Source organism: Dipodomys spectabilis, unplaced genomic scaffold (genome assembly GCF_019054845.1).
Source record: "Dipodomys spectabilis isolate Male_0828 unplaced genomic scaffold, ASM1905484v1 ptg000157l, whole genome shotgun sequence".
Classification (NCBI taxonomy): Eukaryota; Metazoa; Chordata; class Mammalia; order Rodentia; family Heteromyidae; genus Dipodomys; species Dipodomys spectabilis.
The window spans coordinates 23,730,093-23,755,290 of NW_024870834.1; the positions used below are offsets into that span (position 1 = coordinate 23,730,093).

Genomic DNA, 25,198 nt, shown 5'->3' on the forward strand with positions numbered 1-25,198 from the left:
CTGAGTAGCTAGGATTACAAGCGTGAGCCACTGGTGCCCAGCCATGAGACACTTATTCACAATAAACCACCAGAAAATGGCTCAACTGGTAGAGCAGTAGCCTTGAGCTGAAGAGCTGAGGGACAGCACTCAGGCCCAGAGTTCAAACCCCATGACTGACAAAAAAAAAAAAATTCTTTCATGTGACTACAAAAGCAAACCAAACAGAAGACCATTTGGAAAGAACTGAGAAACACTGGCACTAAATACTGTAACATGAGTCCAACTGAACTGCACATATTAAATTCATAAAACACAATTTTCTCTAACCAATTAATAAGATTCCAAAAACAAACAATACTCAATATTGGTAAGAATAAACTGTCATGTGCATTAGCTTGAAAATGTATACCTGTTGGTATATGAAGCATTTTCTTAGGAACATTTAATATTCTTGATCCCTATTATTCTACCACTATGAAATAGTGGGAAACAGGGCCACAGCTTTAGCTGTCAAAATACCCATTCAATATTATCATGGCAAAAATCTCAAGAAAACTTAAATAGGGGCTGGGAAGGTGGCTCAGTGGTAGCATGCTTGCCTTGCATGCATGAGGCCCTGGGTTCCATTCCTCATCACCACATAAGCAGAAAAGACCAGAAGTGGTGCAGTAGCTCAAGTGGTAGAGCACTAGCCTTGAGCTGAAAAGCTGAGGGACAGCACCCAGGCCCAGAGTTCAGGCACCAAAAAAAAAACTTAAATAATAATCATGTTAGTATATAAAAAAAACTTCATGAAATGAAGGCACTTAAAATGTCTAGAACACAATGTCAGGTGCCAGTGGCTCGTACCTGTAATCCTAGCTACTCAGGAGGCTGAGATCTGAGGATTGCGGTTCAAAGCCAGCCCGAGCAGAAAGTCCGTGAGACTCTTATCTCCAATAAACCACTAGAAAACCAGAAGTGACGCTGGGGCACAACCGGTAGAGCACTAGCCTTAAGCTGAAGCTACAGGGACAGCGCCCAAGCCCAGCGTTTAAGCCCCACAACCACCATCACCAACAACAAAAATAGCCTAGAACACAAGGTTTTGCTTATATATATATGTATAATGCACACTATATGTATTTTTAGTGTTTTGTTCTTCGTGTTTTCTCAGGCACAATTTTCTCTGCTGTCTAGTATAATCTATAATCTGTATGACCTGTGATCTCTGAACCATTTTCAAGCCTCAGGCCTTTTTTTTTTTTGGTCGGTCTCGGGGCCTGAACTCTGGGCCTGAACTCTGAACCCTCAGGTCTTCAGCTCAAGGCTAGCACTCTACCACTTGAGCCACAGCGCCACTTCCGGCTTTTTCTGCTCATGCATGCAAGGCAAGCACTCTACCACTGAACCACCTTCCCAGCCCCCAAGCCTCAGGTTTTTATCCAGCATATATTGTAATATGTTAGTCAGTGAACAATGTCAAAAGAGTAAACAGGTGATATAGTGGAGCTGAGCTAATATACAATATACAGTTGTACCAAAAGATGCCTAGAACAAGTTTTTATATTAAAGGAAAATGTTTATGATACAGCACCAGGTAAAAGGGACAATGTAAAATTACTTCTATATCACCTAATTGTCCAAGTTAAAAATGTAAACAGGGCTGAGAATGTGGCTTAGTGGTAGAGTACTTGTCTTGCATGCATGAAGCTCTGGGCTTCCTCAGTACCACATAAACAGAAAAAGCCAGAAATGGCGCTGTGGCTAGCCTTGAGCAAAAGAAGCTCAGGGGCAGCACCAGGCCCTGAGTTCAATCCTCAGGACTGGCCAAAAAAAAAAGGAAACAAAAAGCTGGAAAGGAAATGCTATTAGTGATTTTAACTGGACAGTAAGAAAATGATTTTTTTTCTTTTTACAATTACCAAATTTTAAATTTTCCAGAAAACTACTTTTATTGCATATAACCAGGATTTTGTCAAAGAAACTGCTAATTTAAATAGAGGCTATATAAATAATGGCCTTGAACTTATTAAACCTTAAGGTTCAGTTTCCTCATCTACAAAGAGGTTCAGAAGTCTTCCTTTTGGTTCTGACACATGGGTTCTCAGTAAAGCTATTAGCAATTATTCTCCTGTGGTCGAGAGCACAATGTCCCTAATGTAAACTCAGAGACCTGTTCTCTTTGACTACTTTTAAGCAATTGTACTTTGGGAGTCATACAAACATGGGATGTTTCCAGTCTCCCCCTTTTTGCTGTGGCTCAGTGAGAGGTGACTGATCTCTACCAGTTCCCACAGTCCTCTCTGCATATAGCTCAGACACCCAACAGTCCTTCCAGAGCTTCCACACTGCTAACTCAAACATGTCACCTGGCACACAGTGATATAATAATACATGAGTTGTAGTTCAAGAGATTTCATATAAAATCCAGATTTCCAGCTCTGGAGAAATAGGAAGTTTTGACATTATCAGGGCTGGTGTTATCAAACAACAGGTAGTCTTAATTCTCATTACTGTGAGACTGTGACACTTGGTTCCTTTCCTTCACTTTCTCCCTCCCCTCCTTCCTTCCTTGTCTCCCTTCCCCCCTCCATCCCTCTTGAAGGTTTTTTGTTTTAAGACTTGGTTTTATTAATAGTCTGAGACCAGGCTGGTCTGGGCTCTTAATCCTCCTGCCTCTGCCTCAATCAGTGCTAGAATTACAAATGTATGCCACCATGTGGGCCCATCTTTAATTTTTTTTCTTTTAAAGATAGGTTCTCACTATGTTGATAGGCTAGTGTCAAACTCTTGGGCTCAAGTGATCATCCTGCCACAGACTTCAGTGTAGCTGACAGGCCACTGTACCTAGGCTGAGCTGTTTTATCTTTTTCCAGTAATGATTCACTGGTTATTTGATTTTATGGCCGATTACCTAGCTATCAGTCAAGGTCCAACAAGGAAAAAGAAACCATAAAGTAATTTGAACAAGGAAGTTTAATATAAAGAATAACTTTAAGCCAAGTGCTGGTGGCTCACACCTATTATCCTAGCTACTCAGGAGGCTGAGAACTAAGAATCTTGGTTTGAAGCCAGTCTGGGCAAGAATGTCTGTGAAACTCTTATTTCCAATTAGGCCTCAAGCCCCACAACCAAAAAAAAAGAGTAATTTTAACAAAAGGCCTGGGGGCAATGAGGAACTGAGAGACAGAGATTAGAAAAATAACCAATACCAGGAGCGGCTACTACCAAAGGAGCAAGGTACAAAAGAGCTCCACAGTGGCTGAGAGCCGAACCCGGGAGAATAGCAAATGGTTGTAGCAAAATGGATGACTGAAGAAGTTCTTAGGTGCCAACCTGGTAGAATGTGCTGGGAATCTGCTTCCATGGTGTTGAGCAATACTGTGCCTACTACAGACTCTGGTATAAAACCACCTAAGTGGGGTGTCAATGGAACTGCTGCCTGCTCAAAGCCAGGCAGGTGTGTGTGTGTGCGTGTGTAAAGGGACAGGGGCCAGTGGGGTGTCAATGGAACTGCTGCCTGCTCAAAGCCAGGCAGGTGTGTGTGTGTGTGTGTGTGTGTGTGTGTGTGTGTGTGTGTGTGTAAGGAGGCAGGGGCCAGTGGGGTGTCAATGGAACTGCTGCCTGCTCAAAGCCAGGCAGGTGTGTGTGTGTGTGTGTGTGTGTGTGTGTGTGTGTATAAAGGGGCAGGGGCCAGTGGGGTGTCAATGGAACTGCTGCCTGCTCAAAGCCAGGCAGGTGTGTGTGTGTGTGTGTGTGTGTGTGTGTGTGTGTGTGTGTGTGTAAAGGGGCAGGGGCCAGTGGGGTGTCAATGGAACTGCTACCTGCTCAAAGCCAGGCAGGGTGTGTGTGTGTGTGTGTGTGTAAAGGTGTATGTGTGTAAAGATGTGTGTGTGTGTGTAAAGGGGCAGGGGCCAGTGGGGTGTCAATGGAACTTCTGCCTGCTCAAAGCCAGGCAGGTGTGTGTGTGTGTGTGTGTGTGTGTGTGTGTGTGTGTAAAGGGGCAGGGGCCAGTGGAGTGTCAATGGAACTGCTGCCTGCTCAAAGCCAGGCAGGTGTGTGTGTGTGTGTGTGTGTGTGTGTGTGTGTGTGTGTGTGTGTGTGTAAAGGGGCAGGGGCCAGTGGGGTGTCAATGGAACTGCTGCCTGCTCAAAGCCAGGCGCTGTGTGTGTGTGTGTGTGTGTGTGTGTGTGTGTGTGTGTGTGTGTGTGTGTGTGTGTGTGTGTGTGTGTGTGTGACTGCTCAATGCAGGAGCCAGCACCCTGGAAGCTGGGTGTCATGTCGAAACTGGACAAAGGAGCAGAGGAGCCTCCTCTGCTACAATAGGTGCTAGAGATGCTTCCTAGAAGTCTGCTGAACAAGCAGGCCAGAACCAAGAGGGGGAAATCCTTCCTCTTACAAGTGCTCATCAGTACCCTGCCAGCTGGCAGAAGATAGATATTTAAAAGGCCCAGATGCACTTTTTGCAGAGTAGTTAATGAAGGATCAATTTGGAGCAAGAGGTAATAAATTGCTAAGTAGTATACTAGCCCACTAAAATTACATAAAAAGATAAACAGGAGCCAAGTGAGAATCTAGAACTACAAAGAACAAATACAATACTTTCTTGGTCCTTTAGGTTAATGAGATTTCTGGATTATTAATTTCTCTATGAGAGGTACTAGCAGTATTTTTCTTTCATCTTTTTTTGTTTTTTGTAGCTTGCCTGGCCCCAAACTTGCTAAGCAGCTAAGGCTGGCCTCAAACTTCACCTCCTGCCTCTATTACCAGGGTGCTAGGATTACAGACATTTATAGCACCACTTCTGGTTGAGGGTTCTGTAATTCTGTCATTGTTTCATTTTGGAAGTATTAGGAAATTAAGCTCAGGGCCTTACGGCATTTTACCACTTAAACCACTTTTGCTTTTGGTTCTTCAGTCTCTCATGCTTACCCCAGACTGGCATTGGGCCCTCATCCTCCTGTCTCTACCTCCTGTAGCTGAGATTGGAGTCATGCACTGCTATACCTGGCTCTGTCAAAGGTTTTAAAAAAAGTACTGACCTCAGCACTATTATTTGGTACCAGAAATTTCAAATTCCTGTAATGGATTTTAAATCTCATCAATGTAATTGTAAGACAGTCTTAGCTCTAAATTCAATGAAAGTCTCACCTCTAAATTCTTCTATTATAGTCAGTCACAATTGTCACATACAGAAACAGGCCAGGCACTGGTGGCTCATGTCTGTAATCCTAGCTACTCAAGTAGCTGAGATCTGAGGATAATGGTTCAAAGCCAGCCCGGGCAGGAAACTCTGTGAGACTCTTATCTCCAATAAACCACTCAAGCAGTAGAGTGCTCGCCTTGAGCTGAAGAGCACAGGGACAGCACCCAGGCCCAGAGTTCAAGCCCCATAACCAACAAAAAGAAAAAAGGAATATTCTGAATCCATTTCACATCTTCCCTCAAAAAGGATGCCATTTTAGAGCTGATTAAACTGCACAACTTAGAACTGATTAAATTGTGAAGATGTCAAATTTGCAATGAATCTTGGATAGTTCAAAATGGGAACTCTTTCAGATTCCAATTTAGCAGGTATTAACTTAAAGGGCACCTAAGACATTTACATCTCTTTTTTCATAGGCTTCAGTATTCAGTATTCAATTTGCTTTCAGAATTCCAAGTTTGTTCTACACAGACTTAGCACAAGGCCTGAGAACTGTGGAAAGTAAAATGTTACCAATGTCAAGGATGTTCCTGAGCTGAGCACTGGTGGCTTGTATCTATAATCGTAGCCCCCCAAATGCCACAAGTACAGGTGAGCACTGATGTGAACTTCACTGCCTCCGACAGTTCCTTTTGAAATCAGTGCAATACTCATCAAACTAAACTCTAAAATCATCCTGAGAATAGCACTATTTTCATTTATGAATTTATGCTTTTTTTCTTTTTCTTTTTCCAGTCCTGAGGCTAGAACTCAGGGCCTGGGTACTGTCCCTGAACTTGAGCCAAAGCATCACTTCTGACTTTTTCTGTTTATGTGGTACAGAGGAATCAAACCCAGGGCTTCATGAATGCTAGGCAAGCATTCTACCACTAAGCCACATTCCCAGCTTTATGCTGTTTTAATAGATGAAAAATAAAGCATTATACTAGATAAAGTAGGTTCCAAAGTTATTTATGTAGCAGTACTGTTAAGAGCAAAGAAAATTGCTCATTGGTAACTAAATGGGAAAAACATGAGATTCTTTACCAGATAGGATACCATTTACTGAAAGCATGCTTTGGTTTCCATTGCAAGTTATATGCTAAAAATACTTAGTATTAGTTACATAGTATCATAGTTACACACAATTGTATTTGACAGAATTTTTTTCCTTTGTTTTATAAACTGTTAGGCATGAAGGTTCAGTTGACCAGGCCAAAGGGCAAGGAAAAAAATGCCACGAAAGCATGAAGAGAGGTGATTTGGGGAGTGGAGTCTGGGACAAAGTGAAAGAAAAATCAATGCCTTATACACTTTAACTAGCAGATTTGGCAGGTGGACTTTGCTACAGCAATTCCAGATTGACTTTAACTTGTTTCTAAATACCAATCCCAGAATTAAACACTGTAATTAACGGTGGCATTGATCATGCAACTTTATTCCTGCTCTAAGAAATTTTTTAAAATACAAATGACAAAATAGTACCAAGAGCCGGGCACTGGTGGCTCACACCTGTAATCCTAGCTACTTAAGAGGTTGAGATCTGGTGGCTTACACCTGTAATCCTAGCTACTTAAGAGGTTGAGATCTGAGGATCACGGTCAAAGCGAGCCTGGGCAGGAAAGTCTGTGAGACTCTTATTTCCAATAAACCACTTGAGCCACCAGCGCTGTGGCTCAAGTAAGTCAAGTGGTAGAGCACTCGCCTTGAGCTGAAGAGCGCAGGGATAGGGCCCAAGCCCAGAGTTCAAGCCCCACAACAGACTAAAAAAAAAAAGCAAGATTAAGAATATGAATAAAGGGCTGGGAAGGTGGCTCAGTGGTAGAGCGCTGGCCTTGCATGCCAGAGGCCCTGGGTTCCATTCCTCAGCACCACATAAGCAAAAAAGAAAAAAGCCGGAAGTAGCGTTGTGGCTCAAGTGGTAGAGCGCTAGCCTTGAGCTGAAGAGCTGAGGACAGCGCCCATGCCCAGAGTTCAGGCCCCAGGACCAGACCCCCCCTCCCCCCAAAAAAAGAACATGAATAAAAAGCATTCTTTTTCATATAAATGAGAATAAGTGGTAAAATCAAATAGGCTTGCCTGGTCCTCTTCTCACATTTATTTATTTTTATTTATTTATTTTGTCAGTCATGGGTGTGAAGTCAGGGCCTGAACACTGTCTCTGAGCTTTTCTGCTCAAGACCAGCACTCTATCACTTTGAGCCACAGCTCCACTTCCAGTTTTTCTGGTGCTAAATTGAGACAAAAGTCTCTCAGACTTTCCTGCCTGGGCTGGCTTTCAATTGTGATCCTCAGATCTCAGCCTTCTGAATAGCTAGGATTACAGGCATGAGACACCAGAACTTGGCTTCTCTTTTCATATTTATAATTAACACTCAACACTAAGAAAAGCTAGACTTCCTTAAAAAGCGAAGTTGTTTAGCCAGTGTATAAGTTTAGGGACCTATTTGCTAAGGATAGAAATTGTGCTTCAAAGTCCCTACAAACAACATTTATTTTTACAAACATTATCTTGCTAGTTTCATGATACACTGGTCTACAACAGGAGTGTAACTTGCCTAAAAAAGACGTTTCATTCCTAGCAGATGAAAACTCTAGTCAAGTTCTAGTTCAGTGGCTCCTACTTGTAATCTCAGCTAATCAGGAGATGGAGAGCAGAATGATCTCCATTTCAGGCCAGCCTGGGCAAAATATTAGCAAGACAGACAAATACACTGAGCATAGTGGCATACACCTGTGATCACAATTACCTGGGAGGTGCAGGTAGGAGGACTGTGGTCTAGGGCCAGCCCAGGCAAAAAGCCAGCCCCTACCTAAAAAATAACCTAAAAGCAAAACAGAGGCTGATCATGGTTCAAATAATGGAGTGCTACCTACACCAAGAGCACCAGCCAAGTTCAAACCCCAGTAAAGACAGGAAGACAGAATGAGAAGGAGAGAGATAGGGAGGAGTGCACCATTGAAAAAGGCCACTTGAGGGCTGGGAAGGTGGCACAGTGGTAAAGTGCTTGCCTTGCATGCATGAGGCCCTGGGTTCGATTCCTCGGCATCCCATATGCAGAAAAAGCCAGAAGTGGCGCTTTAGCCCAAGTGGTAGAGCGCTAGCTTTGAACTGAAGAGCTGAGGGACCCAGTGCCCAAGCCCAGAGTTCAGGCCCCAAGACCAAAAAAAAAAAAAGCAACTTGACCATCAGGTGGAAAGACACAAATGATATGGCATACCAAGTATGTTTATAAACGTTAATAACAGATTTCCTTTTAGTGAAAAAAAAACAACAGCACATACCTGCATATTCCAATAATCACTGACGATCATTTAAGAAAATACTGAAGTTATAAATTCTTTTTTAGAAATGAAAAGTTTTAACAAAGTGCACCTTCAGTCCCAGTTACTCCAGAGTCTGAGGGGGGAGAACAGCTTAAGCCCAGGAGTTCCTCATCAGACTGGGCAACCCAGCAAAACACTACTTGAAAAAATAAGTTATGGGTGCTGGCACTGTGCTTAGTGGTAGAGTGCTTGCCTAGCATGCATGAAGCCCTGGGTTCAATTCCTCAGTACCACATAAACAGAAAAAGCTGGAAGTAGCGCTGTGGCTCAAGCAGAAGAGTGCTACCTTGAGCAAAGAGAACAGTGTCCAGGCCCTGAGTTCAAGTCCCAGGACTGGCAAAAAAATAAAAAATAAGTTATGGGTTGCTTTTCTGAATTATAACTCTTTATAAGTGTTGCCTCAATTCAAGTCTTCAAATATGCAATCAACCCAAGCCACAAAACGTCAATCCAATTCTAATGTAGTTATAATATATTCCTTTTGTTAGAGAAAAACAGCTGGCTCACTAAGCACTAGGGAGAGAAGTAACTTAGAACACGAGTTCACGGGCCAAGGAGAACTGACAACCTGGGGCTCCCCAGCTCAACCTGCTGTTGCTTTGAAGGTACACACCGAAAAAAAACAGTAAGAAAAAAATCGGACATGTTGTTAATCTAACAAGGGAAGTCTGTGAGCTGGATTTCTCTGTTGGCTATCTTGAACATGGTCACATAACTTTGCTACAATGAACAGTGTGGTTAATAATTGCTCTGGGTCAGAAAAAAAAATCTCAATTTAAATTCTAATGTACTTCATGAATTTGCCCAAATTATATAACTTGTCTGCGTCTCAGTGTCCTATCTAAACCTCAGTTAACGTTTATGTTGTCACTGCTACGTGTTTTTGCTTTTTTTTTTTTTTTTTGGTGCTGGATATTAAAACCAAGGCCTAGTTATGCTAAGCAAGCCTTGTATGCCATTTCGGGGGGATTCAGAATACTTCAGGTCCTTCCGTGGAAGCATCCTCCACTCACCCCAGTTAAGATTTCCAGCGATGAATATGAAGTTTGTTTCCACGGTTAATGTCCTGCATCTTTAACATACTCTCTTCCTTAATGAGCCCTCTGGCGCTGAGATTTAACCAGAGAAGCATCTTTCCTTTACAAGTAACCACTACTTCGTGGCATCATCCTAACAGTCGACAGAAAATTGAGAATTTCTTACCTCTGAGAAATTCACAGCCAAAGGAATGATCCCAGCCACGTAACATCCCACCAACATAGACAGAGACAGCAGACTAATGGAGATGAAATCATCCATTCTGCCCTCCTGTAGTCAACCCACCGCCGCCAGACTTCAAAATTCCAGTGACTTCCAAAGGTGTGCGGGTTCCACGAACAAGTGGGCTTCTCCGGTGGCTCCTGCCTCCCCGCCGCGGATGTGTTCACGGAGCACGTTGCTCTTGAACGCACCAGGAAACAGCTGCCTCCCCGCCACCCCCCGACACCTTGTTTTTCCCCCCTGACACTGGCAGCAGAGAAAACTTTGAGCCAGTCTTAAGTGCCAGTCCGTGGGTTCTTGGGTGACAGTCACTAGCTCCTCGTGGGTGGAGACGGGGCAATGGTGCACGGATCGTGGGGACAAGGACGGTACCACGGCCCGCTCCCCGCCGCCCCTCCCGCACACAGCCAACGCGCCGGTGGCAGCGGGGAGGAGGACAACCCCGCCGAAGCCGTCGTCCGCTCACCCCGGGCTTGCCGACGGCGACCACGCCGGTGATCCGCCCCCCTCGGGTCGGGACCAGCCCACCGGCCCCCGCAAAGTCCCCACCGCGTCTAGAATGGGCAAAGCCGTCCTGCAGGTCCCTAACGACGAGTCCTAGGGGTTCAGCAGCAAAGCAGACACCTGGCTGTCCCTGCCCTAGACCCGATGTTGCCCACGGTACTCCCCTCCTCCGGGCCTCGACCCCGAAACGCCGATCCCACAGCGGCCATGGCCGCCAAGTGGCACCTCTTCATTACACCAACTTCCGGATTGTGTCCCGCCCCCTCCGTGGAAGGGCACGTCCGGGTTACAACCAGCCTATAAGGCGGGAGTCTTAGGTTGCCGCCATTTTTAGTAGGGCTAACAAAGGATAACCGTCGTCGCTCTCTACTTATGATCACTTCAGGCGTATATCTAACAGCTTCAAGTACTGAAGACGGCGTCTTTGGATGAATTATCCTTTCTAAAACTTCCACACGTTCCCTGAAGTACCCCCTATTGCCCTTACCTAAGATGGCCGAAACGGAGTCAATCACCGCTCTAGCTACCGGAAACGTGTGCATCTTTATGGTCAAAAAAAAGGACTCTCTGGCGTCGCTCTTCCGACCACTTCCGGCGGCACCTCTCGCGGGGATTGGCTGTTGGCGGCGTTGTAGCTGAGCTCGTGTGCGGCGGCGGTGTTGGCGGCAGCAGCGGCGGCAGCAGCAAAGCGTTTAGCGCGATGGTGAGGAAGGCTTTAACGGCCACCTAAGGCTTCCGAGAGCTTCTTACCCCTCTCACCCTAACGATCCATCGCAAGCGTGCTGGTTCTCACTCCTGCGGCTTGTAGGGCGACCCTTCCCCTTCCCGCCTTGGAGGCTCGGGGCCTGGCTGTAGGCCGCGCGGACTGGCTCGGCTCTGCGGCTGCGCGGGCACGCGGCGGGCGTCCGGGAGCGCTCTCTACGGAGAGCTCTCGGCGGCTCCCCTCCTCTTGGTGGCGGCAGGCGTGGAGGGCGCGCTTTCCCTTCGCAAGTTGGGTCCGTAGAAAGTGTTTTCTTCTTCAGGGCTCCCACTTGGCCTTCCTTTCCGCCCTCGATCCTCTTCATAGCCTTTGCGTGTGTTCTCTAGGGACGGGACTCTGGGCAGATGGGCTCAGTTCGGGCTCCAGGCCCCGAGACAGCACGGTGAGGGTGAGGTGAAAGGGTTGTTTTTAGGAAATAAACCGCCTGGAGCCGGTGGTTCACGTCTAATCCTAAGCTACTCGGGAGGTCGAAAACTGAGGATCGCAGTTCAAAACCAGCTCGGACAGGAAGTCCAAACGCCGGGGAAGCCAGGAGCAGAGCTGTGGCTCAAGTGGTAGCCAGAACAACTCGGGAACCGTGCTCAAGCTCCAGGACTAGCACACATTGGTAACAGGGAAGCACCGCCATTTAAAAAACAGCTATTTGGCTATAGTTTTTTTTTTTTTTTAAATGTCATTTTCTATCTTTAGTAGTTTTTAAGCCTTTTCTTTGGGCAGTAACTATTGAAAATAGTGAACTTTACCCACAGGTTCATTTTAAGATAAAATGTGAAAAACTGCCTTATAACTTTTCATGTGTTACTCTTTAAATGCTTAGTCCTTCGTTTCCACTAGAATAAAATGGTGTAAGTCTAGGGCAAGCCATGTTTCAAAGAATGCTAGTGTTTCTTTCTGTGAGATTGTTTTCTTCCCAGCAAATGAGATTGGAGCTGAACTCAGAGCACTCTCTTAGAGATAAGGGACTGCCCCAGCTGGCTTCTAACCTTAATCCTCACATCTCAGCCTCCTTAATAGTTAGGGTTACGGGGGTATCAAACCACTGGTGCCTGGCTGAAACTGCTTCAGTAGCTCATTTATACAAATTTCTATATAACAAATTAATGAAATATTTTCTCTGGCTTTTAATCATTAGTTAAAAGTATTGAAATTGTTTTATTATATTACATTAACACTGTTCAGGTTATAGCTGAAAATTAGTGCTTAAAAAAGTGCTGTTTTCTGCTTGTTTTCAGCAAGTCTAGGTGTCAGCCATTTCCATTCGCATTTGTTGATAGAAACTTGGATAATTTCAAGAGTTTGGGGATCCTGTCATGAATTTTATTTATTGTGCCGGTCCTAGGCTTGAATTCAGGGCCTGGGCACTGTCCTTTAGCTTCTGTGTTCAAGGCTAGTGCTCCACTATTTGAGCCATAGCTTCATTTCCAGCGTTTTGGTAGTTAATTAGAGATAAGAGTAAGAGTTTCACAGACTTTCCTAAAACCAAGGCTGGCTTTGAATCGTGATCCAGATGTCTGTCTTCTGGGTAGCTACAGGTGTGAGCCACTGGAGCTGGGCTAAAAAATTCTTTTTTCTAAGCCCAAACCTAGTAATATAAAAGAAAATAATTGTAAATAGTTGATTTAGGATTGGGTTTATAGTGGAGTTACATCATGTTATCATTTAGCCAACCTAATGAAACAAATGGGGAGGGGGTTACAATTTCAGTAGACCAATGACTTAAACCCTGGCATGACACTTGAGTGATGTCCGTAGGCTTTTTTTTTTTTTTTTTTTACTACCAAAACTGTGGGGGGGCGGGGGAATAGTAGCATTTAGTGGATACTGGCCAGGAATGCTGCTAAACATCCTTCAATGCGTAGGATAATGCCAAAGAACCGTCCAGCCCAAAGTGAAATAGTGTGAAGGCTCAGAAACTCTGAAATTGACCTACCAACCAAAACAAACCTCCCTGGTAAGGATAGAAGAAAAGCCCTCAGACCATGGCTGTTATTCAGTGTGTTCACATATCTTGGTGATAAGACCATCTAGCCATTTTTTGTGATTATAGTATTGAAAAATAAGTAACATAGGTACAAAATAGCCCCCAAGGCAAGTCATCTATTAAATAGTAAATGGCATTTTTAGTTCTTTACAGTAATGAGGAGTGGACCTCTAGGACCTTGCTTGTATTCATGCTAGACAAAGTGTTACTGGTTATATCCTCCCCCTTTTCTAAATTTTAATTTGAGACAGGGTTTGTCTGCCTTTGGGGGGTGGGGGTCCGGTTGTGGGGCCTGAACTCTGGGCCTGGGCGCTGTCCCTCAGCTCTTCAGCTCAAAGCTAGCGCTCTACCACTTGAGCTTTTCTCCAGCTTTTCTCTTTTTGCTTATGTGGTGCTGAGGAATCAAACCCAGGGCCTCAGGCATGCAAAGCAAGCGCTATACCACTGAGCCACCTTCCCAGCCCCGGTTTGTCTGCCTTCTAACTCACTTTGTAGCCCAGGCCAGGCTCCACTCCCAAATGCTGTAATTACAGATGTGCTTTACCATACCTAATTCTCGGTGTTTTTTAGGGTAATATTTACTATATGTATTTATTTCATATTGCCAATTTATTTTATACCTTAATGTTAAGAGTCTAACCCTTGCAAAAAAAATGACCCCACTGATGTACTAACATTGGAAAAAGAATATAGGTTGATTATTGTGCTTGCAGTGCTTAGGTATGGTATTTCCCTTTCATCTTCCCTTATCCTGGTTTTTTATTGGAGTCTTAATAAGGCTAGAAATACAAAGAGACAATGGAGACAGGAAATCTTAGCAGGTATATAATCTGGTTAGGAAGAAATGATAAGAATAATGTGGTATTGTGTACTGAGTACTTGTAGGTATTACATGTACTCTTGAATTTAAGAAAATTGTCATCATTAAGGACCAGAGACTATAGAGGCCTTACCAGGAGAGTTGTGAATCCCGCTGCTAATATCTACTTAATATTCTAACATTGAATCATTGTTGCATCTCCTTATATCATGTTGCGAATTTCTCATATTTCTCCTTCAGTCTCACACCATTTTGCTGGTGCAGCCTACCAAGAGGCCAGAAGGCAGAACTTACGCTGACTATGAATCTGTGAATGAATGCATGGAAGGTGAGTCTTAACACTAATTAAGGGGAAGAAATCTGCAGTTCTCACCCCATACACTCTAAAAATGTGTTTCATTTAGGATCTGGGTTTCTTTTTTACTCTAGGTTTCTTGAATTGTCAATTTAAGCAGGGAAAATAGATATTTAGAGTATGCCCCATTTATTAGATGTTTTATGTATTAAAATTATTACAAATGCTACTTTACTGTTTGCATATTTGTATGGTATTCCAGGGCTTAGATCAGGGCCTCACATTCTTGCTTCACTCTTTGGCTCAAACCTGGTGCTCTACCACTTGAGCCATAGCTCCACTTCCAGCTTTTTGTTGTTGTTGCTCTTTTGTTTTCTGAGCAAAGAGTTTCTTCGCTCAGAAGAGACTAGTTTGAGCTGCCTTCAAACTAGGATGCTCAGAATGCCTGTGTAGCTACGATTACAGGCATGACCTACTAGCACCAGCTTACTTTACTGTTTAAATCAAGCTCCTGTATATAATCACTTACATTTGAGATTGTTTGTTTGTTTGTTTTTGGCCAGTCCTGGGGCTTGAACTCTGGCCTGGACACTGTCCCTGAGCTGCTTTTGTTCAAGGCTAGCACACTACCACTTGAACCACAGCACCACTTCTGGCTTTTCATATTTATGTGGTATTAAGGAATGGAACGCAGGGCTTCATGCATGCTTGTAGAGCACTCTACCACTAAGCCACATTCCTAGCCTGAGATGTTATTTCTTATGTTGTTTGGTTGTGTTGTAATATGTAAATATATTTCAGATAGTCATTAAATTCCAATACTAGATTGTTAAGGCAGACCTTTGGGAATGGTCTTTTGAGCCCAATAATCTACCTATTAAATTAAAAGCTGTTTAAATTTGGTTATAGCCCATCAGAATATTAGAAAATAAAGAGTTAGCCCAAAGGATAGAATAATGAAACCAAGTCAGTATAATTTATTCTACATTTGACAAGCTGAAGGTAAACCATTAAAAGCATAGATTGGAGCTCACAAACTGGATTTATTCTTAGGCTGATCTTCAAAACTGATTGGTACATTGTAGAACAATGATACTATATGCTTATAAAAACAAAACTACTTGTAATTAGAGATGACGAGATGACTTTTAGATAGCTGGTGTAATTCCTTTGGAGAAGCTGTCAAATTCTACTCTAGTTTTAGAGATTGAGGAACTTCCTCACACTTTCAAGTCCAAATCCAGTCCTTTGCAATGCTTGCTTGTCATTAAAGTCAACACTATTTTAGAATAGTAAACTATTTTGTCATATTTGCATTTTGTCCTGCAGTTCCCTTTAATGATCATGACTTAAGCCAGCACAAGCAGGAAAGCCTGTGAGACTTAGCCACCAACAAGCTAGAAGTAGAACTGTGGCTTGAGTGGTAGAGTGTTAGTCTTGAGCAGAAAAGCTATGGTATAGTTCCAGGCTCAGTTCAAGGCCCAGCACAAACAGAAAAAAATTTATTTTCTTATTTTGTTGCTAGTATATTTGGTGTCTCAGTATAAGGTACACACCCAGGGTCACAAAAATTAATGCTTGTGTTTTTTCTAAAGTTATTATAGCCTTGGCAATTTTTTTTATTATTATTATTTTTTGTGAATTGTGGGGCCTGAACTCTGAGCCTGGGTGCTGTCCCTCGGCTCTTCAGCTTAAGGCAAGCCCTCTACCACTTGAGCTACAATGCCACTTTCAGCTTTTTCTGCTTTTGTGGTTCTGAGGAATCGAACCCAGGGCCTCATGCATGCAAGGCAAGCACTCTATGACTGAGTCACCTTCCCAACTCCATCAATTACTTTTATTCACAACATTTTGAATGGATATACATGTAATACAATATAACATTTATAATGTAACTTAATGCATATTATATGTGATGCATATAATATGTAATAGTAACAATACAATATACAATATCATATGATAATGTATGTTGAACATACATGCTATAAGGAATAGATAATGTTTCACTTGTATGTAGCTTTTCAATTGACATAACACTGTGAGAAGCAATTGACCATAAATATGAAGGATTCTCATTTTCATTTTATTGATCACCATTTGCCTGTCCTTAAGCCAGTATCACTCTATTTTGAATATAGTAGTTTTGTGGTAAGTTTGGAAATGGGAAAGTGTTCTTTTTCAGGATTATATAGGTTATCCTGGGTGTCTTGCATTTCCACCTCACATTTAGGATTAGCTTATTAGTTTCTGTGAAAGCAGCTCAGGTTTTATGATATCTTTATAATTTCTGTAAAGCTGGTGATGTTTCCCTTTTTTATAAATTTTGCTTCTCTCTCTATCCCCCCGTCTCTCTCTTTCTCTCTCTCTCTCTCTGTGTCTGTGTCTCTCTCTCTTTCTCTCTCTCGTGATTGAACCCAGAGCCTCACACTTACTATACAAGTCCTCTGGTATGGAGCCATATCCCCAGCCACTCAGATTTTAACATGAATTGCATTGATATATATATATATATAGGTGATAAGAGGAGGAGAGTGTAGGCATTGTCATCCTAATGCTGTTCCAGTCCATGGACACAATCTTTACTTTCAGTGACATCTTGTAATTTTCAAGCAGGAGTCTTGCTTCTTTGTTAAATTTATTAGTAGGAACTTTATTCTTGTCTTAGGCTGAATTTTTTCTTACTCATGAAATTTGAGATTGGAATAGAAAGTTTTCATTTGTTACCCATATTCCAATGTGGTATTTTTCTTTACGTACTTTATAGCTAAAAAATTTACTGAAACCTGTTAGTAAGAAATAAGTGGCGGGCTGGGAAGGTGGCTCAGTGGTAGAGCGCTTGCCTTGCATGCTCAAGGCCCTGGGTTCAATCCCTCAGTACCACATAAGCAAAAAGGAAAAAAAAAGCCGGAAGTGGCGCTGTGGCTCAAGTGGTAGAGCACTAGCCTTGAGCTGAAGAGCTGAGGGACAGCGCCCAGGCCCAGAGTTCAGGCCCCACGACCGGACCCAAAAACAAAACAAAACAAAGAAATAAGTGGCATGGTGGTACATATACCACCTATAATCCAAGCTACCCTTGAGGAAAAGGTAGGAGGATCTCACTCCATGTATATCTAAAGCAAAAGGATTAGGGGCATCACTCAAGTGATAGAGTACTTGTCTAGTATTCTTGAGGCCCTGGCTTTAATCCTTAGTACTGCCCAAAAAAAGTTCCTGGAAGCAAACCTTGGGCTTTGTGCATACTGGTCAAGCAGTCTGCCTATATAGTGCAGTGTTAACACTTTTTTTTTTTTGTAGGTCATGGGCTTGAACTTAGGACCTGAACACTGTCCCTGAGCTTTTGTGCTCAAGGCTAGAGGTCTACCACTTTGAGCCACAGAGCTGCTACCAACATTTTAGTGAATTTGTGGAGTTTTAGTTACTGGGCATAATGAAACAAAAGTAGTATTAATACTGGCACCAGTGGCTCACGCCTATAATCCTAGCTACTCAGGAGGCTGAGATATGAGGACTGCTGTTTAAAGTCAGGTTCAAAGCCAGTTGGGCAGGAAAGTCTATGAGACTCTTCAATAAACCACCAGAAAACCGGAAGTGGCACTGTGGCTAAGTGGTAGAGCACTTGGCTTGAGCTGAAGAGGGACAATGCCTTAGGCCCAGAGTTCAAGCCCCATGACCACAAAAAAAAAAGTTAGTATTAACATACAGCACAACCCATGTAGAACTCATGCAGTTATAAGGTTTTGAGTTTTTTTTTCTCTCCCTAGGTGTTTGTAAAATGTATGAAGAACATCTGAAGAGAATGAATCCCAATAGCCCCTCGATTACGTATGATATCAGTCAGTTGTTTGATTTTATCGACGATCTGGCAGATCTCAGCTGCCTTGTGTGAGTATTAGCCATTATATTTCTCCATTTGTAGTTTTGTATTGCTCGTCCGTCTGAGGTGATTTATGTAGTGTTAGGAATTTCCTGGGTGCCTGACACTAATCTTTGCATTTTATGTACTTTATAGTAATGAATGTTCATTTACATATAGATCATAAACTATAAAGCCAAACTTACAGGTGTGAGCCACTAGTTGGTGGTAGTTTAGTATGGTAAAAGCACTTGCCTAGCACACACAAAATTCTGGGTTCAGTCCCCCCTGGCACTGAAAGGCAAAAAGAAAGTCTAGACTAAAAAACAGTATAGGAGAAATTGTAGTAAGGTTTTATTTTTATAAAATAAGCCTGAGACAATCTGGCTGTGTATTAATAAAATTTAGGTAAAAACTTAGGTATCATATACAGTTACAATATGGATTTTTCGGTTTCTGAGCTATAAGATTTTTTGTGGGTTTTTATTGTTACAACAGAGGTAGTGTACAGGAGGTGGGAATGTGGCCTAGTAGTAGAGTGCTTGCCTAGCATGCGTGAAGCCCTGGGTTTGATTCCTCAGTACCACATAAACAAAAATAAATAAAATTAAGAAGTGGAAATGTCGCTCAAATGGTAGAGCTCTAGCCTTGAGTACAGAGGCGCAGGGACAGCACCCAGGCCCTGAGTTCAAGCTTCACAATTCACACACACAAACACAAACAAAAATAAAAAGAGAAAAAAAATTGTTTTGAAAAAGGTAATGTACAGAGGGGTTACACTTACATAATGTAAGTTTTTTTTTAGTAAGTGTTTTGAGTGTATAAGCTTTGCTTGTTTAGAGATGGGGGTGCATCTTCATCTTGTCTTAATGTAATAAGGAGAGCTACTGCAGATCAGAAAGACAGCTTGGGGTCTGTAGAAGCACTGCTCAGACCCTCAGATTTGGTTCTTACATAACCATAGCAAAGCTGTAAAAAAAAGGTCCATACCAACAGCTATTAATTTTACTAATGTACTTATATTTAATTGTCTCATTTTTCAAGTGTGGGTTAACAGCCCTTAAGACATCATTACTATTCCATGAGTTAGAAACTAGCATGCAGATTGATGGATCCCTAAATGTTGACAATCATTGGGATATGGATAACATAGTTCTAAGAAACTATTCCTTTTTGTAGTTGTTTTTTTTTTTTCAATGTTACTACAAATCCTCAACTCCTTGAAATGGACAAGATTAGCACTTATTTAATAAGCAAACATGAATAGTAAGGTTAAAACTTATTTTGCTTTTCATAACAAAGATAATAGTAAAGAACTGAATGTTACTTTTTATTTAGTTAAGCATTTTGTAACATGGAAAGCTTGTGCTTTTTTTGTTTGTTTGTTTGGTTGGTTGGTTTTTGTTGTTGTTCGTGGGGCTTGAACTCTAGGCATGGGCCCTGTCCCTCCGCTCTTCTTTCAGCTCAAGGCGAGCACTCTACCATTTGAGCCACAGCACTATTTCCAGCTTTTTCTGCTTATGTGGTGCTGAGGAATTGAACCCAGGGCCTCATGTATACAAGGCAAGCACTCTACCACTGAGCCAACTTCCAAGCCCACCTTGTGCATTTTTAATAGCAAGCTTTTAATCTTACCATTCATAGGAAAAATAGGATGTTAATTATATAAAGCATTTCTGCTTTGGAGTTTATTTCTCTTGCCAAAATTGCCATCTAGATTTCTAACACACACGACAAGGACCACGCTAGCATCAGGGGTATATTTTGCTTACTTCCTCACCCAGCATCACTTTACTAAGTTGCTTCACTTATCATACTTACATTTTTTAGGGGGCAGCAATGAAATATTCGTTGATAAATCTGAGATATCTTTTAGGAGTCTTTAGGCAAACTAGGTGGAGCTTTAAATTCAGACTACATCTTTGACCTTTCTTGGATGCTATGCAGATGTTCCCACCAGGTGGTGCATGCACACAGCTTAGAAATGTTGCAATATATGCTGTGTATTCATGCAACAGCTGGTGGTTTATGTCTACTTTTTTATGCTATGTTTTAGCTGGAGACTTCAAAAAGAATATATTACTTAGCCAGCTAGGGTTCAGTTTTGGGACAGGTGGAAGATTTGTCTTTTTTTTTTTTTTTTCCACTCAAGGCTAGCTCTACCACTCGAGCTAGCTCCACTGGCTTTTTGGTGATTGATTGGAGATAAGAGTCTCACGCCCTTTCCTGCCCAAACTGGCTTTGATCTGAGATCCTTGGATCACAATCTTCTGAGTAGCTAGGATTACAGGTGTGAGCCACCAGTGCTTCCCTCCCTTCGCTTTGATAAGAGATATTTTGGGGCTTGCTATATGTTTTTTTTTTTTAAGTATGTATGGAAAGATTACAGTTCTATGTCATGTTATATGACTGCTTTTGCTCTTGCTATATGTGTTCTGATAATTCTCTTCCATAGGTATCTAGTGTTTATTAAAGATTTACTAATTCAAAATCAGTGTAGCCAATCTAACATTTGTACTAATGCTTGGTTTTTGTTTTGTAATCAATAAAGGAACTATGAAAATAGAAGCTGTGTGGGAGAAAGAACACATGGCTTTTAGTCAAACTGTTGAGAAGTAGATAAGAAACAGTGAGTGACTAAAGAGCTCTAGGCCTTGGTTTCTTTCTCCACTGTAAGATTACACTACATAATGTAAAGTTCATATTGGCTAAAACTCAGCAGCTATGTATGCAACTTTTCCCATTATTTTAGTGTAGGTCATGTGTGGAAATGTGCACATCAGGGCCATCATTTGGGCATTATAAACTGAGGCTGTAAATATAACAAGTACTATAACTTATTACCTTTCTGTTTCCCAGTTACCGAGCTGATACCCAGACATACCAGCCTTATAACAAAGACTGGATCAAAGAGAAGATCTACGTACTCCTTCGTCGGCAGGCCCAACAGGCTGGGAAATAATTGAGTTGGAAGCATTAGGGCACAGGGGGTGGGCTTGGAACAAAGGTGTGTACAATGTGCTATCGTGGGAGTTTGTATTAACAGTGATGCTGTTTCCATTTTGTTACAGTCTAGCCAAGAGCGAATGTATTAGATGAAATGAGGATCTTTCTATTGAAGGCCCTCATTGTAGCTTTTTTTTTCTTTTTCTTTTTTTTTTTTACTTAAACATTTTTATGATGATTTAGATGGAAGTTGTTCATTGTCAGTTAATGTTGGTTCCAGTCCTTCAAACTGTTCCTATCTACTTTATAACATTCACAAACTAACCCTTCAAGATGGGGTGGGGTGGAAACAATTTAGTTATGTACTCAGATAAAGTCTTAGTGCAAAGTAAATAAATGTTGTTTAGTTATATTTTCTTACTGAGTGACTTTTCTTTGCCGCATATTATGTTTTCTTGGAAAGCATTACCAGTTTTTAAACCAGTAGGCTTCCACACAAAGAATTTGAAGAAAGTTTCTATGTGTGCTAATCATTTTGTTTTGATTAAGAGGAAGCTAATAAGCTTCTACCTCATTGTTTCAACAGTTAATGAGTCTCAGAGTGTCAGTGTTCATACCTATTTTTTTTTTCCTAGATATTGGATTTTGAACTCTGGGCCTGCAACTCACAGGCAAGCACTCTACTGCTACATTTTTTTTTTTTTTTTTTAAGATAAGGTTATATTATTTGCCTGTAGCTCACCTACCTGGATCTTCCTACCTGAGTCTACTTAAAAGGTTGGGATTAAAGACCTCAGCCACCACACCCAGATGTTTGTTGATGTGGGTCTCACTAGCTTTTTTCCTGGCCTAGCCTCAAATTGTAAAACTTCTGGATCTCTACCTCTCAAGTAGCTAGGGTTACAGGCATGTGTGGCCATGCCCAACTGGCTACTATTGACACAGACATACTTTTCTGCTTGTGATGGAGTGATGTCCCAATAAATCTATCACAAGTTTAAAATGTTAAGTCCAAATGCATTAACTGTAAATTTGTCAGGTGCTGATATCTTACGCCTGTAACTGGCTACTGTACAAGGAGGAGGCTGAGATCTGAGGATCATGGATTGAAGCCAGCCCAAGCAGGAAAGTTGATAAGTCTTATCTCCAGTTAACCATCAAAAAGCCAGGAGTGGAACTGTGGCTGAACACTAGCCTTCGAAAAAGGAAAAAAATGTTTAGCCCCTAAGTTGAAGGCCCGGGAATGGCACAAAAAAATAAACTGAACAGCATAACAACATAGTAGAGTGTGGGTTCCCCTTGTGACGTGGGTGGCTGGCTGGCTCAGTGCCCGCATCCCTAAAATGTATAATGCTATATATCACTGGCCTGGGATGAGATCAGAATTCTAAGGATGGTTTTCTGCTGATGGTTTCAGATTGGCAGTCAGGCTAACTTCTGGCTGACTTAATACTTTCCTTGGCCCTGATCGCACTTGCCAAGTTAAGGCTTAATTATTTTTCTTTTACATAAAACCAAATTCTAGAAATCTTTTTTTTTGAGGGGTGGGGGTCCGGTCATGGGGCCTGGGGGCTGTCCCTCAGCTCTTCAGCTCAAGGCTAGCGCTCTACCACTTGAGCCACAGCGCCTCTCCAGCTTTTTTCTTTTTGCTTATGTGGTGCTGAGGAATCGAACCCTGGGCCTCAGGCATGCAAGGCAAGCACTCTACCACTGAGCCACCTTCCCAGCCCCTCTAGAAATCTTTTAGCAGACAAATATTCTGAACCAAAGAGCTATTCAAATGAGATACCTGGCAAAAAAGTAAGTATAGCAGTAAGTTTACTGGGTCAGCCAAATTGTAAGGCTAAAATCCTAAAGAAAAAGGAAAAGATGCAAAAAGTCAAATGAACCTCATAATACCCTGTTACTCAAGTTGTATTTCTCTCATGTGACCATTTGTTTTAAAAAAAAAAAATAGAGCATGTATGTAAGGGATGGGATCTGTTGTCAAAGGCAATGCAGTTTCTGGTGTTGGACTTACAGAGAAAAAGGGGGGTTGAGTTTTGGTTGAACTCAGGGCCTGGGCAGTGTCCCTAAGCTCTTTTGCTCCAGGCTCTACCCCTTTGGGCCACAGCCCACTTCCAGTTTTCTGGTGGTTAATTGGAGATAGTCACACAAATGGTCCTGCTGGGGCTGGCTTCAGTCTGTGATCCTCAGATCTCAGCCTTCTGAGTAGCTAGGATTACAGGTGTGAACCACCGCTGCCTGGCAGTAGAAAGAACATTTAGGTCTTAGGTATTGTGTGATGTAAGCAGAGGAGGGGATCAGCATTGTGATTCATGAGACATACAAAGAGGAGCCACCAGTATAAGGAAAAAACACTGAACTCTAATACCAGTGGCTGAAGATGACCAGTGAAATTTGATGAAACTAGTGTACTCCAGCTAATGACCACTGTCCCTCTGTTGGGAGACTTAGAGTAGTGTTTGGTTTTTTATTTCCCTTCTCATAAACCGGGTTTTACTTCCTAGCAGACCAGTTAATAAATTCCTAATTTTCTAGTCTGCCTTGTTTTATATTCTCTCAAGTAGCTAAAATATTTTTTATTTTTTTTATTGTGAAAATACTGTACAGCGGGGTTATAATTACATGGGCAAGATAATGAGTACATTTCTTATAAGCATTGTAGCCTCCTCTGTTTCCCCTTCCCATTCCATCCTCCCCCCCACCCCCCACCCAACCCTCCTCCCCCCCCACCAAAGTTGTAAAGTTCGTTTTTGACATAACGACTTGTACATCTCATTGTTGCAATGGGTCCACCTGTACTAAAATATTTCTTGATAATGGATATTCTTTACTGACTGGTATAGGAGACAGTGGGAGTTCACAGTTGTTATAGTTCTCTGGTGTCAGATATTTCCAGCACCTCACAAAATGTTCAAGTAGGTCACATGGCATCTCATTTAGGAAACAGGTGGTGAACCGTTTGGTTTGGAGCAAGAGTTAAGGTTTTATGCTGGCCTATAAACAGGCCAGAACCCAGCTGCCAGTGGCTCAAGCCTGTAATCCTCAGATCTCAGGATCTGAGGAAGCTGAGATCTGAGGATCGCAGTTCAAAGCCAGCCCTGGCAGGAAAGTCCATGAGACTCATCTCCAATAAACCACTAGAAAACTGGAAGTGGCGTATTGGCTCAAGCAGTAGAGCACTCACCTTGAGCTGAAGAGTGCAGGGACAGCACCCAGGCCTGGATTAAGCCCCATGACCAACCAAAAAATATTTATTTATTTATATCAGAGGTCTGAGCAAAAGGCTGGTGGCATGACTCAAGCAGTAGATCGCATCCCTAGCATCCTAATATTACAGAGAAAAGAGTCAAGGTCTTAATATGTTACCTATGTGGGTCTTAAATGCTCAGACTCACGTGAGCCTCCTTTAAGCCGCTGAATAGGTTGGGACAACAGAAAGAAGCATTTAAGGGGCTGGAAAGGTAGCCCAGTGATGTAGTGCTTGCCTTGTATGCACGAGGCCCTGGGTTCAATTCCTCAACACCACAACAGAAAAAGCTGAAAGTGACGCTGTGGTGTAGTGGGAGTGTAGAGTCTTGTGTAGTGGGAGTGTAGTGGTAGTGGTAGAGTCTTGAGCTGAAGAGCTGAGGGACAGCACCCAGGCCCAGAGTTCAGACCCCATGACCGACAAAAAAAAAAAAATCGGGCTTTGAAAGAAAAATATAGTAAAATACAAAGCACCAGCAATGTTTAGAAAACAGTAAGCAAGCCATCATGTTGGAATAAAGGAGTAGGTACAGGATAGAGGCCAGGGAAGCTACGGCTGCAGTGCCTTATATATCAAGCTGGGGGCTCAAATTTAATTCCTTAGGCTGCAGGTAGCATTAAAAGATTTTCCAATCATAACCTGTCAAATCTTTGCACTAAGGGGATTAAACATACTCTAGGCTTGGAAAACCGGAGAATATGACATCCTACAAGCCAAGAGGTTTTGTGTTTGAAATTTGGCTTTCAATTTGGATCATTTTAATAATAGAATATGAATACAAACAGCAAATTTACAGATAAAAGAGTTGAAGATCCAAGCACCAGTGGCTCATGCCTGTAATCCTAGCTACTCAGGAGGCTGAGATCGGATTGCAGTTCAAAGCTAGCCCAGGCAGGAAAGTCTGTGAGTCTCTTCAATTAACCACCAGAAAACAAAGTGGTGCTGTGGCTCAAGTGGTAGAATGCTTGTCTTGAGCTGAGGAGCAGAGGGACAGTGTCCAGGCCCAGAGTTCAAGCCCCACAACAGACAAAAAAAAAAGTTCAAGAG

At 42.4% G+C, this 25,198-nt stretch overlaps 2 protein-coding genes across 3 annotated transcripts in view; one reads left to right on the forward strand and one right to left on the reverse strand.

Annotated features, from left to right (window-relative positions):
* The window catches only part of Slc39a9 (solute carrier family 39 member 9), a 46,507-nt gene extending 36,015 nt beyond the window's left edge, over positions 1 to 10,492 (reverse strand). For both annotated transcript variants that reach the window (XR_006149420.1, XM_042692454.1), the window contains exon 1: positions 9,680 to 10,492. Coding sequence is in view for 1 of the 2 variants with exons in the window: in XM_042692454.1 (XP_042548388.1) it covers positions 9,680 to 9,775 (96 nt within the window). In the remaining variant the exon portion in view is untranslated. The remainder of the gene's footprint in view (positions 1 to 9,679) is intronic.
* A 340-nt stretch (positions 10,493 to 10,832) lies between these two features.
* Erh (ERH mRNA splicing and mitosis factor) lies at positions 10,833 to 21,315 on the forward strand. Its single transcript, XM_042692455.1, has 4 exons — positions 10,833 to 10,943; positions 14,042 to 14,129; positions 17,861 to 17,981; positions 20,812 to 21,315. Exons 1-4 carry the CDS (start codon positions 10,941 to 10,943, stop codon positions 20,912 to 20,914), a joined length of 315 nt encoding a protein of 104 aa, XP_042548389.1. The 5' UTR covers positions 10,833 to 10,940; the 3' UTR covers positions 20,915 to 21,315.
* The last annotated feature ends 3,883 nt before the right edge of the window (positions 21,316 to 25,198 follow it).

Bases quoted from the DNA above. Each gene is read 5' to 3' on its own strand.
- Erh (XM_042692455.1), top strand. The intron at 14,130-17,860 runs GTGAGTCTTAAC...TTCTCTCCCTAG, and splicing joins TGTGAATGAATGCATGGAAG to GTGTTTGTAAAATGTATGAA. The intron at 17,982-20,811 runs GTGAGTATTAGC...TCTGTTTCCCAG, and splicing joins GCAGATCTCAGCTGCCTTGT to TTACCGAGCTGATACCCAGA.